The following is a 16,922-nucleotide window of genomic DNA, read 5'->3' as shown; positions in this document are numbered from 1 at the left end:
TCCTTCTCTTCTCATTATCACCTCTGTCTCTTTGAAAGGCTCTCCATGCTGTGTTTGCTTGTATTCCCTAGAATTATATTTCTAAGAAAACTTCCTCTATACCATATTGTACCTATTCATCTCAACTGAATATCCATGAGTTTGAGTGGCTATGCAAGAATATTAGTGTATAACTTTTTGAGAGGACATGCTGGGTATATTAGCAGTGGTCGATGGAGAATAAGGAAGGGATATGGGTGCAGACATGGCAGTGTTGTTAAGAAATTTGCTTCACTGTCTCCTAGTTGTGAATTCAATCACGCTAGTTCTTTTATTTACATCCTCAGGGAGGTAATTTCTTGAAGGGACGTGACTCTGTTGAATGCATCTTTTCAGTAGCTTAAGATTGATAAAATGTAATTTTGACTAAGTACTGGAGACAATATAATTAACTGAAACTCTTGTAGGCGATGCCTAGGCATAACTGCAATCTGTACCTGACACAAACAACGAAATATAATAAGGGTGAAGTGATATAATACTCACTATGTTGTACTTACATATATTTTCAAGATCATGTTTCTCAATCTTAGTTTTCAGGTTTTATCTTCATTATTTTAAATATGATCTGCAGGTTGTGAATATCCAGACAACCACAACTACTCTATGGTTAGTGGTAGCTTACCATTAGAAGTGGTATACACTTAAGGGGTCTATTTGGTAATGCTATTTGACCATTTCCTTATGATGCTTCAAAGATAGAGAATCACTTGCATGTAAGCATTATTGCCATTACCTGAACACTGAGATATACAACATTAAAGAGTGTGATAATTGAATTGTTATAAACCTTTAACTTTGTTTCAGTCATTAGATAGCAGCCATGCTGGGGCACATTGATGTCAAGTTAAATATGAAAACAATTTAACAATTAAGTGAAGAGTTACTGAATACTTTTCAGTCTGTTCAAGGCAAGCTGAAACTTCAAAGTTACTGTCAACTTTTTCATTGTCAATGTTAAACATATCAAAAATATGTATATATGTTTATTGGTGTAAAGTCATATTTGATATGTTCATGTGCACTTAGGTGTGTTGAGTAACAAACAGCATATGTATGTTTTTATGCAAAATCATAGTAGTCACTAATGTTTTTTTTTTTTGTAGTATCAGGCAGAAACGTCAACTGAAGGAGGTGGAAGAAAATACTAGCCAGAAGAAATCAAAAAAATTCAAGAAATCCAAGAAGCATAAATGATGCAATAAATATTTTATTTTTTTTATTGTAGTGTTACTGTGTTTTTAATTTACTTGGATTTGTTGTTAATTGTAACTTCTGCCTGGGCATGTAGTTGATATGTAAATCTTCTGGAATGAATCAATGAGGGGAGCTTGATGTGAAATGTATAGCACTCGGATCTCTCTCAAATTCTACTTTACCAACATTGGAAAGAATATTGTGTAATGTTGTCTTTGATTCACTGTGTCTGGATAGAAGTTGTCATGGCTCAATTGCTTTCAGTTATATGTTGATAAGAGCTTAGCTGGTCTAAACAATAACAACCTGCACTAAAAGTGAAGAATCAAGAGAGAAAGTGAACATTAAAGGGATCATCTGAAGTGTATTGGAGAATCAACTGCACTAATTTGGACAATCTTTCTAAACAGACAATGAAAGATGATTGGATATGTACTGTTTGACAGTGAAAAGTATTATTAGTAGAGGAAGATCTTGTGAAGAAGTGGTGGAATGGCATCTCAAGAAGTTTGTCTTCACTGATCAGATGATGTAAGCTTGAAATGAGTATTTGCTCTGCTTCACAATTGCTTAAACTATGTCAGCATGTTAAGTAGTCATATTCAGGCAGCCTCTGTGAAGTTGCTTATCTTACAAAATTTTTCCTCAAATATTAACCTACATCTTAATAATATATACACTGGATAAACTAGTCCTGAATTTATTATACCAGTGAAGAAGATGCAATGGTCACACCATTATGTAAACCTCCTAGCGGAATGTGAAGATGCAGGGTGGAAAGTAGAGCACTTTCCAATCGAAGTCAGATGTAGAGGATTTGTTGTACAGAGTGTGACGTGACTGTTCTTATCATTACGCCTAACTCATCATAAAGTAAATACCACCATGAACAATATCCAAACTACAGTGGAAAAGCTAGCCAGTGGATTTGGGTAAAAAGAGATGATGAGTGATGGCTAGAGGAATATTGAGCTATATTTGATAACCAGTTGATCTAGTGAGGTGGGGCTGGTGTGCAATGATACTGTCCAAAGGTAGGCCCCAAAATGGCGCACATTCTCTCTTAATGATCTCATACACTTGCTGGATTCTGGTATGCAGAGCTTTCGACTGGTAGCACTTGCATCTGTTGATTTTACTTTTGTCTTGGGCATTGGATAACATTAGTGTATTTCTATGTGGTTGTGGTTTTACAGCAACATGTATACTCTAAATTATTGATTCTCTGTAGAAATCATATGGCCTCCAATGGACTTCACCATAATTCTTAGAGGCCAGATGAAAACATTCTATGGTGACACTCAGATTTAACTGCTGTATGTATGATTAGCTTATCATAATACGCATTTCATCCTGCTTATTTCTGCAGCATAAATTATGTACAATCTAGCTAACAATATGTATATGACAACCATGTTGAAATGGCATTTACTAAATTTCAGAAGTATGCAGCAGTAAATGCAATAAAGTTAGTTGCTATCTCTATTCACCCTTGTGTATTGGGTGTATTTTTTTCCCAACTCGAGGTATGATATTAATGTTATATTTTCATTTCACAATTCAATAAGGTAAAATAACAGCAATCGTCGCTTTATTTACTTTATTCAATTGAACTTTTAACCACATAGTAATGTTATTTTTGTAAACTATACTCTGCTTCTCTATATGATACAATTGTAATTGATATGCACTGAACGTTAAAATACTTTTCCTCAAATGATAACGCTTATGAAGAGGGCCACAAAAATAAATTTCTGAAAGAACCCAGAGAAGAAAACACAAATGGTGGAAACAAGAAAATTAAAGGGGAAAAACTAAGAAATTAGTTACCAAGGGAAATAACTCTTCTAATATTTATATTACGTCTATGTAACAAAATTTAACTATTTACGTCTTGAGATTCTAAAATTCTGCCATTAATTTTATTATAGGGAAATCCAAATGTAACGCTATTTAGTGTTTATTTTCGCACTTATACATTCTGAGTTCAATTCTTGTTCTTGATGGTCTAAGTACTATTCTTTCACCTCAAATAACCAGCTTCGTCATGTGTAAAATGGTTCACTTTATTACCTGCGTACATACGGAATAATAATTGAAATGTTCATAACAATTCTGTGTATGATCGTTTAAAAAAAAATGGCATAATCTAAAGTGAAAGGGTGGAATAATATTAAAGATGGATTATTCTGCGATTTGGTTACATGGTTGAAATTACTGAAGTAAAGTGATGTCCGTGAAGGAGCTTGACTGTTCGAACAGTCAAGTTCCTTCATGGGCATCACTTGACACCTCGGTGAGGCGAGCCGCTAACTGTGACAGGAACTTCGCCGTTAGTGCCTCAGCCCCTCCAAACGTTGCAAACACCAGAGTCTAGAAGAAATGGTTCACTGACAAGTCCCGATACTTAAGGATTTTGTTCCGTTTGGCTACGGAACCAGTGACCCTCTCATTTACCGAGGCATCCAGAATATAGGGGGAAGCAAAGGAGCTACTGGCAGTGGCTTCCCAAATGAGGCATCTACCTGTTACCTAGAGACAAATGGTGAGGCAATCTGATTTCCACAACAGAACATATCTTTTCTTTGTGGTCCAACACAACGATGTCTAGCCGGTTGTGTTCTAACGTGATAGTTTCAATTTTTAAGTTGTATGTATGTATGTATGTAAATATATTATGAGGTAGTTGTCCATAAATCAGGAACCAGCTCTCTCTAAAAGAGAAATTGAGTGGTTATACTTTTATATTGTCAAACCCAGTATTCCTTGTTATGCCATAAAACTGGTTGGAATGTTACCAACGGTTTCCTGCAAACTACTGCGTTAGGATATATTGGCAACTCTTCATATATGCTGGCCGGAAGTGCGTAGCCTCTGTTATGTTGGAAGTAAATATCACTGTTCTGGTGTGCTCAGTAATGGTAAAAAGTAGGAGGGAAAAAAAAGTTGTCCCCTACCTCGATAGGATGATTGTAGCAGTTCGTAAGGGAATCAGTTGTTGTGCATGTGCCCATGCTTTCTCTTCTCTAATCCTTAAAAGAGAAAGGTCACGTTGTCAGAACGAATTTCCTTTTAAGAGGGCAACAGCAAAATAGCTCATTCTTTGAGTTCAGGAAGCCATCTGGTTTGTGTGAGTGTTTTTAGGATTCTCCTCTCGGCCAAGCAAATCTTGCATCTTCTACACCATTCAGATATAGCTCCTGCAGTTTTTAGTTTTGTACGGCGTTCTTTCTTCTTTTATTCCGCTAAGCATTTTGCTCGGCGCGCCAACGATTCTACCAGCTCGCCGCTCTATAGAGAGAACTAATAATCCTTTCTACTATAGGCACAAGGCCTGAAATTTTGGGGGAGGGTTAAGTCGATTACATTGATCCCAGTACTCAACTGGTACTTAATTTGTCGATCCCAAAGGATGAAAGGCAAAGTCGACCTCGGCGGAATTTTAACTTAGAACATGTAGACAGAAGAAATGCTGCTAAGCATTTCGCCCGGCGGGCTAACGATTCTGTTGGGAAGCAAGCTTCATACCACACCGCCATGCCTTTATCTATATACATACAGGCACACACACACACGCTCAAACATACACACACACGCGCTCACACAAACACACACGCTCACACACACAGACATATACATGTGTGTTTGTTTTGTACATATCACTGCCAAATAAAAATCTATCTTTGAGATATCATGCTAATGGTAATTGCTTTGTTAAACAAATAAATTGTACAAAAGAAGCCCCAGTTCGTCAACAAACTGATAAATTATACTTCATGGCGATCAGCTCACTTTACATTTTAGATACTTTCAATTTCAAGGTGTAAGTTTTTCATTTATGTTAGTAAACTAAGGTAATTTTCATATTATGCCTCAGTGTGTGTCTGTGTGCTTGTGCGTGGCTGTGTGTATGAAATAGATGTTTTCTTTCTATTATTGCACTTTATATATAAAGCAAAATGATTGGTGGAGAATAAATGGCATCTACTGGGAACATTTCTTCCAAGTGCTTTTATCATTTTATTATCCTATCATTTGTGTATTCTTCTTTGATGGCTAATTATGTCTTCTCTTTGTTTAGCTGTACACTCATTAGCTTTTTGATCTAATTACCTTACTCCCTAACATTTCATCGATATGTATATAAATCCATATTTTATGCATAAGTGAATGCATCGGTTTGTGCAAGCTTACATTAAAACTTGCATACGTTTATACATATAAGCGTGTATACATACACATTCCCATGTAGACTTGAATGCATAATAACACTCTATTTACATACGTAACATAATATGTACATGTGTACATACATGTGTGCATACATAAATACATACGTGCATACATCCATCCATCCATCCATACATACATACATACATACAGTACCAATCTTGAGAAATTAGGCTTCTCAAAACCAGAAAGGAGAAAGCTGATTTGAAAATTGCAGATTCACGCCATCACTGGAACTGTAAAAATCTGTAGAACTTTCCACAAGTTTCCCATTTAAGTATATATGTGCATGTCTAGATGTGCAACTATATGCATGAAAATACATACATAAAACAAAATATACAAATCTGCACGTATGCATACATGCATACATACAAAAATACCCTACTCTTTTACTTGTTTCAGTCATTTGACTGTGGCCATGCTGGAGCACCGCCTTTAGTCGAGCAAATCGACCCCAGGACTTATTGTTTGTAAGCCTAGTACTTATTGTAATGGTCTCTTTTGCCGAGCCACTAAGTTATGGGGACGTAAACACACCAGCATCGGTTGTCAAGCGATGTTGGAGACAAACACAGACACACACACAAACACAAACACACACACACACACACACATATACATATATACGACGGGCTTCTTTCAGTTTCCGTCTACCAAATCCACTCACAAGGCTTTGGTCGGCCCGAGGCTATAGTAGAAGACACTTGCCCAAGGTGCCACGCAGTGGGACTAAACCCGGAACCATGTGGTTGGTAAGCAAGCTACGTACCACACAGCCACCCCTGCGCCTATGTTGATGTTTAAGAAATTTCAGTTAAGGATCTAGGTTAGAAACCGGCTCTTGGCAAGAAATCTTGAAGTAAAACTGAATAATGACATACATACATGGGTAATGCTGGGCTTCATATATATTACCCCAGTGTTACTTTGATGGCATGAACTGCTCTCTCATTCGCTCAATGATAATAATAATAATAATAATGATGATGACGATGATGATGATGATGATAATAATAATAACATCAGCAACAACAATAACAGCAACAACAACAATAAAATAATAATGATAATAAAAATAATAATAAATTCTTTTATTAGCCACAAGGGCTCACATAAAACAACATTAAATGACATGTGACAACATAAACGGCAAAAACAAGACGATACAAGGGATTTTACAGTGTATAAGCGATATATATATAACAATAACGAATTAGGTAAATTAAAACTCCCAATAGGGGAGACGCTCTAAGGCCATCGTAGAAAAACCCTCAAAATTCACGGGTGCCTGATCAACAGGGCAAGTGCCCTTCCCCTTTAATTTCTCTTTTCACAAGTGATTGCTCAGAAATGGTCCTTTCGCACTGGTGATTCTTCCAGCATTCATCCACTTTTCAACAAACTTGCTAGAATGCAGTACTTCCCTGTCCACCCTCAACCTCCTTTTCAAGTGAAACTTGAAACCGTTGCTGAGAGCTTGGCCAAAGAGGAAAGTGTCTGTCTTTAGCCCTTTCAAAGGGGTCCACCATACTACCTCTTTCGCTACAGCCACTAGACAAATAAAAATTGTCTGCCCTTAACATAAAGCCGGAAGAAATGCTGCTAAGCATTTTTACCGGCGTGCTAACGTTTCTGTCACTCTCGTGGTTCCAAATTTTGGCACAAGGTTAGCAAATTTGGGGGAGGGGGTTAAGTCGTTTTCATCGACCCGAGTGTTCAACTGGTACTTATTTTTATTGATCCTGAACGGATGAAAGGCAATATCGACCTCGCCGGAGTTTGAACTCAGAGCGCGAAAGCGGACGAAATGCTGCTAAACATTTTTCCCGGCGTGCTAATGATTCTGGAAGCTCATTAATAATAGTAATGATAATAATGAAGAGAGAAAATGGAGGAAGGGCACTAATAAATGAGGAAAGCAGCGTTCATATGAAATTCGGGTGCTGAATGAGATACCTATCCCAAAGTAAAGAAACCTTACCAGTGACATTTAAGGATGAGGACGTATTGAAAGCAGAGAAACATTAATATGAAAACAAACAAGAAGTACAAAAAAAAAAGAAGAAATACTGCACAGTAAGCTATACAATCAGTTCCATGTAGCCACAACTGAAGTCTCTGGAAAATCTAGAATAGAGCACTGAAAAGGAAAGAAAAGAGAGTGAGAGAGAGAGAGAGAGAGATTGAGAGTAACATACAAGCACCGCAAGATCAATCTTTGGCTACAAATTGGAGGAGTGAGCAATTGTTTCCACTATGCCGAATCTGTCATAGAGTGGACGGAACTATTGCCCATATCGTGAACAAATGCCGTAGATTTGTCCAAAACCGTTATAAGTTGTGGTGAAACGATGAGGTAGCGAGAGTCCTGCGTAGGGAATTATGTGAAAAGTGGGTCTAGAGAAAGGTAAGACGTGGTATGAATACAAACTGCAGAGAGTGGCGGAGTCGGAGGCCTGCAAAATTCTATAAAATTTCCCAATCCAAACTGAACAGATGTTAGAGCACAACTAGCTGAACCTAGTGGTGGTGGACAAGGTGAACCACACATGCTATATAATTGATGTTGTGTGCCCCTTTGACCCCAAATAGTCAATATGAGCAATCGCGCACACACACACACACACACACACACACACGCACACACACACACAGAGTATGAATACTTATACATTTATATTCGAGGTGGTGCTGAAAAGTTCTTGGCTTTAAGGTTAAGATGGAAGGCCTGGCTGGAGGCCCAACTTTTCAAATTCTTTTACAGGGCTTAGAAAAACTGAAGGACCGCTGCAATAGGTGTGTGAGTCTGAGAGGGGAATATGTTGAATAAAATCATAATTAACTGATCCTCCTGTATAGAACCCTCTCGTATATATGGACATACTGATTAGTAACGAATTCAATAGTACGATACCATAGGTTTCATGCGATTAATCATAGTTACCAATGAGAGTGTGGATAAATGACGTCGACTCAGCCGTCTTGATGTGTGTGTGTATGTGCGCGCGCGCATGTGAGGGTGTGTGTGTAATTTAATATTTCGCTTAAATGACCTGAAATTATACTACCTAGGTAGCTGTGCGGCTCTCTTTTATATAACTCTTGTCATTAATTAAATCATATCAACTTACCTCACGTCCACCCAGTTGTGTATTGTAAGTGTATGTATATATTATCTCAGTAAAATACTCATTCTCTCTTGTTTGACCACAAAGTGACATATTCGTAATTTTCTTCTTTCTTGATTTATTTAAATAACAACCACTCATGATGTCAATAATTATTATGTACCGTGTGGCTATACGAATGAATGTCTTTAGTTTAACTGCAAACAATGAGGTGAATAGTTTTCGACGCATCTAGATGTCCCGTTAAGTAATTTGTACAAGTATTCCATATTTCCTTTATCTGGTATATTTGAGATCCATTTTTCCCGTTTGTTTAATTGCTACAGAAAGAAGGACTTAGCACCGCTACCTAATGAGTTGCTGTGCACTCCTATATATTAAATATCATTACCTAACATGAAATTGCATTGCTTGGGTTCATGTGGAATTTCAGTGGGTATGAATCGATAATTGAAGTTGGATACCCAAATTATTCATAATTTAAAATTTACATAAAAATTGAAATTGTAAATTAGCTAAACGTTATTCATTCATTCAGTTATTTACAGCTCCATGCTGAGAATATGTGAGATCATGTTTCTCATAGCAACGATTTTCCGCAACGACAGCAACGTATATGAATTAATACATTCAAAGCACAGTGGAGTCTTTGTTTTCTAATATCGAATCTCCTTCAATTCAGAAAATTTTTGGAAATTTTAAATAGTGAATAATTATGCTGTCCAGCTACGAATTATCGATTTTTTTTTTATCCAACTGAAGATTTCATAAGGATGAACCTATTTTGTCTCAAGATGATTTTAATATAAATTTCGTCAACGTTTTATTTTGGTGTCTCTGATTTAAAAAATATCAATACATTTGTCATAATATTTAATATGCGCTAATTATATTTAAACTCATTATTTACACGCACTCGCGCACAAATATATGTGCGAGTGTGAATTCATGTATGTATGTCTCTTCTATTTTTTAATTATTAGAAATCTTCCACTGCGGAGGGAACCGGTTTCCAACAATGATACAAGGCTCTATATTTGGGATGTAGTTAACACAGACAAATTCACATTTGGGACTTGAGAGAAGTATTGCATATTTTTACTGTTCCACTCACAGATTTCACTTGTAATGTACGAATTAGCCGGTCGATTTCTCTTTCTGAAAATCCAAAAGAGATATTTACATCTGCAGAGCAGTGGACCTCTATTATGGTACGTACCTTTGCCTCTCTGTCCCAAACAACAATATGCGGCCTGTGTTGTTTACATTTGACAAAAGTTTTGAAGGGAATATTCCACCAGTATTCTTTCAGTTGATGCTTATGAATGTATTCTATAATAGAGGGATTTTCTAAGTTTATTTCAGGAGAGGCTTTTTTGCTGATGGCATTGTAAATTGTTTTAGCAACGACATCGTGCCAAATAGGGAGGTAGTACCGTGACGATATTTTAGGACAGCTGCTAATCACATGCGTGATGTCTTCCGCAGAAACATGACATAGCCAATACATGCAGTAGCACCTTGGGATTACCAGAGCGTCACTGTCTCTCTTGTTCACCAGGTACTTTGTGGCAATCTCCAGTTCTTGGATTGCAATCGCATAGCCTTGAAAATATGATGTGATGTAGTGGTCTTGTGTCCAAGATAGGCTGCGATTCGTGTCAATTCTACTATCTTCTTCAAGCTTCCAGGCAACATACCCATGCATAATCACTTTTTTGTATGCTGAATGCTTTCCACCAAGGTTTTCTCTGAGCTAAGAGAGCCCAGCTGTTTTGGGACTGTATAGGAAATCATCAGGAAGAGAGTGCTTCTTGAGGAGCTCACTGCCAACTTGGACAATGTTGCTCACTTCACTTTTCAGCACTGTATTAATATATTTATTTTTGCTGCTGTTGTTTAGCAGGTGTTGTTTGACAAAAGCTGAGTGAGTTAAATAGATGTTCTATGAATATCATGACATTATGTAACTTTTCGGTATCTACTAATTCTATTGATGTACATCGTAATATTCTTAAACAATAGAGAGTTTTATGTACGATCCAACCTAATTTGTTTCTATGAATTGGGAAAATGTGGAGGAATGAATCTAATAATTATCAAGCACCGTTTAGATTCATCATGGGCAAACTATGGCTCGCGGAACTCTCTGGAAGAAAAATTACCTTGAATATTTTTAATAGTACGGCTCGCATGATGATGAACTATGTCTTATGCGTCTCGTTTCTCGGAAAAGTTGCCCATGCCTGGTTTAGTTAATGACAAAAGAAATTTCACTTCACATTATTCAAATATCTAATATCTGCAATGTATTGTGCCTGCTGCCAATCTAGATAGGAATGGGATTAAGGCACGGCTGGAAGAGAAATTAGAGATTGGATGAAATTATCAATTTTTATGGACAGCTTGAGAGATAAAAAGAAAGTTTAAGAAGCTGGCAGCAAAAATAAGATTTGAAGAGAGATACCGAGCTCTTAAAAATCTAGCATCTTATAATAATTCTGCTTGTCATTACGTTACTTAGTCCGTCGATAACACTTTCACGGGATTAGAGCAAAGGAGGGAGAAAGGAAAGAGGGAGAGAGAAAAAGAGGAAGAGAGAAGCGTCCATGACGTGAGGTAGATAGGAACGTAATTGTAACGCTTTCGCATGATTAGTTGAAAGGAAAGAGAGAACAAGAGAAAAAAAAAGGAGAGAGAAAAAGAAAATAAGGCGAAGAGAGAGAAAGAGATGGAGAGAGAAGCGTGCATGACATGTGGTAGGGGGAACATAACATTTATTACGTAGTTTAAAAAGTTAGTTGAGGGTAGTGATATACAGGAGTGTCAGGAATATAATTTTAGCAGGGTGTGATGTTCTGATGGTGAGATTAAAGAAAGGCAGAGAGAGAGAGAGAGAGAGAGAGAGAGAGAGAGAGAGAGAGAGAGAGAGAGAGAGAGAGAAGTGGTGGTGGTGGTGATGGCGTCGGCGGTGACGGAGGTGGCGATGGTATTTTTAAAAAATTAAACTAAGTTTTTTATATCATTTATCGCTTAACGCATGCTCATCACAAACTTAACCATTCAACTTTAGAAAGAAATCAGTTTCCCATTTGCCTGTCATATGCAATGACTATCAATAAATCACATTTGATAAAGTGAGACTGTTCTTTCCTGAACATATATTCGGCCATGGTCAGCTATATGTGTCATTCTCAAGGGCTTTCAAATTATCTCATGTGAGAATTAAAATTATCAACGATTGAAAGGTATATGCAAATTAAAATGTGTATTGGCTCTGACCCATTGCCTTGGCTTATAAGTTATGATGCGGCTTTCAGAGTATGCCATGTTGCATTAAATTTTTACCCTCGTGAAAATCTTACATATTTTATATATAAAATGATTTTTTTTTTTACTATAAAATTTCTGTTTCCTAGATATGAAGTTATTGACCATGTAAATTGGAAAATCGAAAAATAGGAGTTAACATTTATTTTATGAGTGCTGTGCATAGAGTATATATATAAAGTGCATTAAGTAATCATCGTATTCCAATTTCCTTCACTTTTGATACAGACACAACACAGGCTACGCTTTCAGGCTTTTTGGATAAAATTTTCAGGAAGAACCCCATAAATTTATTATTAATTCCGTGCAATATTCACGGGTTCTGCTAATTCAGTATAAACCGGTTATGGAAGGTATCTGTCACCTGAAAGACTAATAAATTCTATGTTTGTGAGATGAGAAATTTATACTATGTACACTAATTACATTAGTCGAGCTGTGTCTTCATCTTGGTTGTTACTTTCACTACATTTCAGCAAGACACTAAGACGAGTCACATGACACCCGAAAAAGGCTGAAGCGTACAACTGCGGAAAGGCATTTAAAACAGCAATGAAGATGAGGACACCCGTTCAACTAATGTAAACTGTACATAATATAAAAGACTAATGATAACTTTCAAAGAAGAATGAAAAGAATTTGATACACTTTATCAGTTGCTGTAAAAAGCAAGACCAGAAAATCTTGAATTTCATAATGACGAAGTGTGCTGAAAGGTGTGTCGAGAAATTGCATTTTATGCTACTGTGAAGCGAGACTGATATCAAATGATAAAGTCTTGGAAATTAATATAGCAATGACCTTAAAGGATTATTATATTCTTACAGGCCAGGTCGTAGAATGTAGGGTATTCAAATCGTTTAACAAATATTTTATATGCGACTTTGGTATACCTAGAATCCACTATAAGTTTTAAAAAATTGAACTTATGGTAAGTACTCAAAATTTAGATTACAAGTAACGTATCCACTAAGCTGCACCTCTGAACAGATATGCAGTCAACCTGCTGTTGCGCACATCAAAATGTTGCTGTTTATCTTAATTTACAAATGTGCGTTGCATGGAAGTTTAAATGCCACGCACTAACTTTGAATTTAGAATACTTTTGATCAATACATCAAAAATTCTAATTAGTGGTTGAGAAAAATTAGAGGGAACGGTGGTTACGGCGTTGAAGAATGTGGAAAAAGAATATATGTGTGATACTAATCATAATTAGAACAGTAGCTTTAATTCCTAAACCGCGTCCTTCTTACGCAATATGATGATAATGAAAAAAAGAGAAAAAGAGTAAAATGGAGGACGTAAACATAGAAATGAAAAAGAGTGGGAATAACCAAAGCTGGACTACCTTACATCAGTTTTGATGAAATAAGGCTGAATTAGGGTTAACCAACAACAAAAGCAATAACAAGAGTAATAACATGCATCAACATTAGACAAACTGCATTTTTTGAAATTGCTGGGAGAAGAGAATTAAAATTTGCAAGAAAAATTGTTAGAAGAGATAGGAGAAGGGTAGCTCTAAATCCTTCAACAGATGTAATAGAAAATATCGCAAGATGAACGGTCACATACCGTTGCATCAGAGTTAAGTCTCGGCGAGTGGAAAATGCTCCCGAGATCGAAGTACAAAAATGCATTGGGTGCGTGTGGGAACATAAGACCCACATCACCTGAAGAAAGAAGTTTGGAATTATTGAGGTGAGATTTGGGACGGAAGAAGCTAGATGTAATTCCGAAACCACTTTGAAGAATGCAAACTTTTTCTTAATCCCAGCTATCGCGGCCAACGTCTTGCCAAGATTAGGGTACTGAATGTGCCGCCAGAAATATTCATTACCTGGTTAGTGGTGGCCGTCTTGGCAGGTTTAGAAGAAGACGAAGTCACAAAACTAGAGGTCAAGAAACTACCTTAGCAAAACTGGTTAGGTATAGGTATGGAACTGATCTTGCCATACAAGCAGGACCATATAGACCAGCTGCCCGATCTAATCGATCTCCCGGATGGCACTCACCTGTCAGTGTTCGTGGAGGGTAGAAAGCTAAGATGCCATAAATGTGGATCTGTAAAACACTCAAAGGTTTCCTGCCCTGAACAAAATCTCACCGCAGCCAACATTACAAATATCACAAGTGCTAAATCATAAACAAGTGCACAAGAATCCTACACCTTCTCACAGCCCTACTCCAAGAAATCAACAAAAACTTATTCTGAAACCACAACTGCAACACAATTCACAAAAACTGCATGAATAAGATCAATAACTTCAAAAACAGCAACATTATCAACAGCAGCACGAAATTAAAGAAACCGAGAAACAACCGACGACAGAACTTCAAAAATATTCATCAGACTGTAGACGAAATGTATCCATCAATTTCCCTGTTGTGAACAAGTGTAACAGTGAATTGATGGATTTTGTAAATCAAAATAAAAACAGTATAGAGACAGAGGGAAAGGAACTTGAGGATTTCATCCTCAAACCCCCCAAAGACAGACACTTAATTAAGACGTCGTCAGACGTTTATTAAACTATGATAGAAAAGTTCACAGGAAGTGCGGGGATTAAAAAAAAATCTATTGATAAAAGGCTGTTGGAGGGGCTTTTTAAAAACTTTTCGCCAGTAGAGAAGCCCGGAACTTCCAGGCTTCTCGAAAGCCAAGATGAGTAACCTCCTCATTTTGTTTCTCCGTCTAGCATGGCTGTGCTGAGAACGGGGAGAACTAAAGCCTTCATCGATGTTTTCAAGTTTGACTTGAAAAGGAAAGTGAGGGTGGAAAGGAAAGTGAGGGTGGAAAGGAAAGTGAGGGTGGAAAGGAAGGTGCTGTCCTCGAGTGAATTTATCGAAAGGTGGGTGAAAGTTGCAAAAATGGCAAGAGTGGATGGTACCACTCTCAGTGTAGACCTGTGAGTCGGAAGAAAGAAGTAGAGGTGGGCTCTCGTCCTTGGTACTCAGGGTGATCTTGTATGGTGGAGTTCCCTGATTATCCCTAGAGCTCTTCTTGAATCAGGGGATCCCATCACGATCCTTTTTTCCTCCTTTTTTTCTAGTGTCATATACTTCTAATATACTTCTTATAATGTATACCGTATATACTTTTTAATTTATCATTCCATTATATGTAAATCCCAACACTTCATGTCTGTCTTTGCATTGTCCCCTCATCCTTCGCCCTGGTGGCAAATAAAAGAAACCATTATCATCATCATCATCATCATCATCATCATCATCATCATCATCATCATCATCATCATCATCATCATTTGATTTCGTCACAGGGATTAGTAAAGCCCCAATATTACGAAGCAACACATGATAACAAAACGTATTCTAAACTGCAGAAAATACAATTAAACACGCTCTCACTCATACATAAGCACAAACATACACATATTGTTCCTTACTTAATAAGAATTTACTTAGAGGTCTAAGCCGGGATTCTGGAGTGATGGAATCTGGAAACGTGATAATGGCGAACACGAATTTAGAAATACAATAATACATTCGTTAGTATTCATGAAACGTAAAATTCGTAATCTACATAAATCATTTTGTAAGGTTAAGAACATGAACTAGCACCAGCTGATCAACACCAATGAAGTTGTGTTAATATTCATCGAACTTGTTTGTGAAGTTCAATCTGGCCCCTACTTATTTACATTTCTGACAAGTTGAAGTGACATGTTGTCAAAGAATATACATAGAAAATTAAGCAGAGTAATCTTACAAACAGATTATGGTTGTTCACTAACAGTATTCTTAAAAGAAATAACTTTTCTTTTTAGAAAATGCACTAGAATACAGCCATTAGAATAAATTATCAACGTAATCGCACGATCTGATGTATTAGCAATCAAATCTTAGAAACAGGGACATTTGGGGAACGTACACCTACACAAAGCGTGTTTGAATAAAAGATGATATGGTCGCTTCAGCTGCAAAGCTTTTAATCATAATTCTGCTTGTTCAGAACAGATGTGGTGCTAAATAACAACAACAATAATGCTATTTCATACGTGTTTTGAATGTAATCTTCCTTATCTAATGATATGCAACTCTTCAGTTTCTAATCATTACAGCAGTCAATTTATTTGGACAAAGATTATTGTTACTTTGCACCTCCACCCGTTGAATCTATTCACATGTCAGTCCATTGTGCTTATATAGTCTTTGCATGCAAATAAATACATGCATTTACCGTACATGTATATATGCGTGCATGAACGGAAAAGACATACACATATATCTATATATTCTTTGTTATTTATAAGAATTCTCCCCATAAGGAAAGCTCATTTGTAAGAAAGAAACAGATTTGAATATGAATGACAACGATAATAAAAGTTACACGTTCAACTTTAAATAAAACGAAGTCTTGCCTATCATTAGTGCTCCGCTAACAGATGTTTTTGTAGTGTGCATGTTAGCCCCTCTCTTTCTTCGCCTAAAAATCTTAGCTTAAACATTTAAGAACACAACCAAATGCACCGATAATTTTTAGCATAAATGTGAATCAGTTCAGATATGCTGCAGGATTTGAAGCAGTTCCTTCCCGTTGGCTCTGGAATAATCCTTCACATCTGCAGGATAGCTAACATCTATGGCTGTACATTATTCTCGTGTATGTATGTATGTATGTATGTATGTATGAGGTCATTCCGTAAATAATGTTCGAAATATCACATATGTAATTTCTTTCAATTTTTTTCAGTATTCTAAAATGTCAAATGGTATTGATTGATGCTCATATGGATTTGGAAACCTTTAGCGTAATATAACTTCTTTTTACAGAATAATCTGACTGAATTAATTACTAAGATAAACCCCTCAAAGATGGATGTATCGAAGGAGCATTTAAGGTACATAATGCTTCATGCGTTCAGAAAGGGAAACAGTGCAGCAGATGTAAACCGAAATATTCATGTTGTTTATGGAGAATAGTGCTGAACGAAAGAAGTAGCAGAAGATGGTTTATAAAGTTCAAAACTT

General features: G+C 36.7%; 1 protein-coding gene across 2 annotated transcripts in view; it reads left to right on the top strand.

Moving 5' to 3' along the window:
• The window catches only part of LOC106873658 (RNA cytidine acetyltransferase), a 47,843-nt gene extending 46,582 nt beyond the window's left edge, over positions 1-1,261 (top strand). For both annotated transcript variants that reach the window (XM_052966197.1, XM_014921109.2), the window contains exon 27: positions 1,146-1,261. In XM_052966197.1, coding sequence (XP_052822157.1) covers positions 1,146-1,236 — 91 coding nt within the window. In that variant the 3' untranslated portion in view covers positions 1,237-1,261. The remainder of the gene's footprint in view (positions 1-1,145) is intronic.
• Positions 1,262-16,922: the final 15,661 nt, after the last annotated feature.

Source organism: Octopus bimaculoides, chromosome 3 (assembly GCF_001194135.2).
Source record: "Octopus bimaculoides isolate UCB-OBI-ISO-001 chromosome 3, ASM119413v2, whole genome shotgun sequence".
Classification (NCBI taxonomy): Eukaryota; Metazoa; Mollusca; class Cephalopoda; order Octopoda; family Octopodidae; genus Octopus; species Octopus bimaculoides.
Note: the sequence above shows the minus strand (reverse complement) of the source record. Positions and strands in the feature narration are given on the sequence as shown.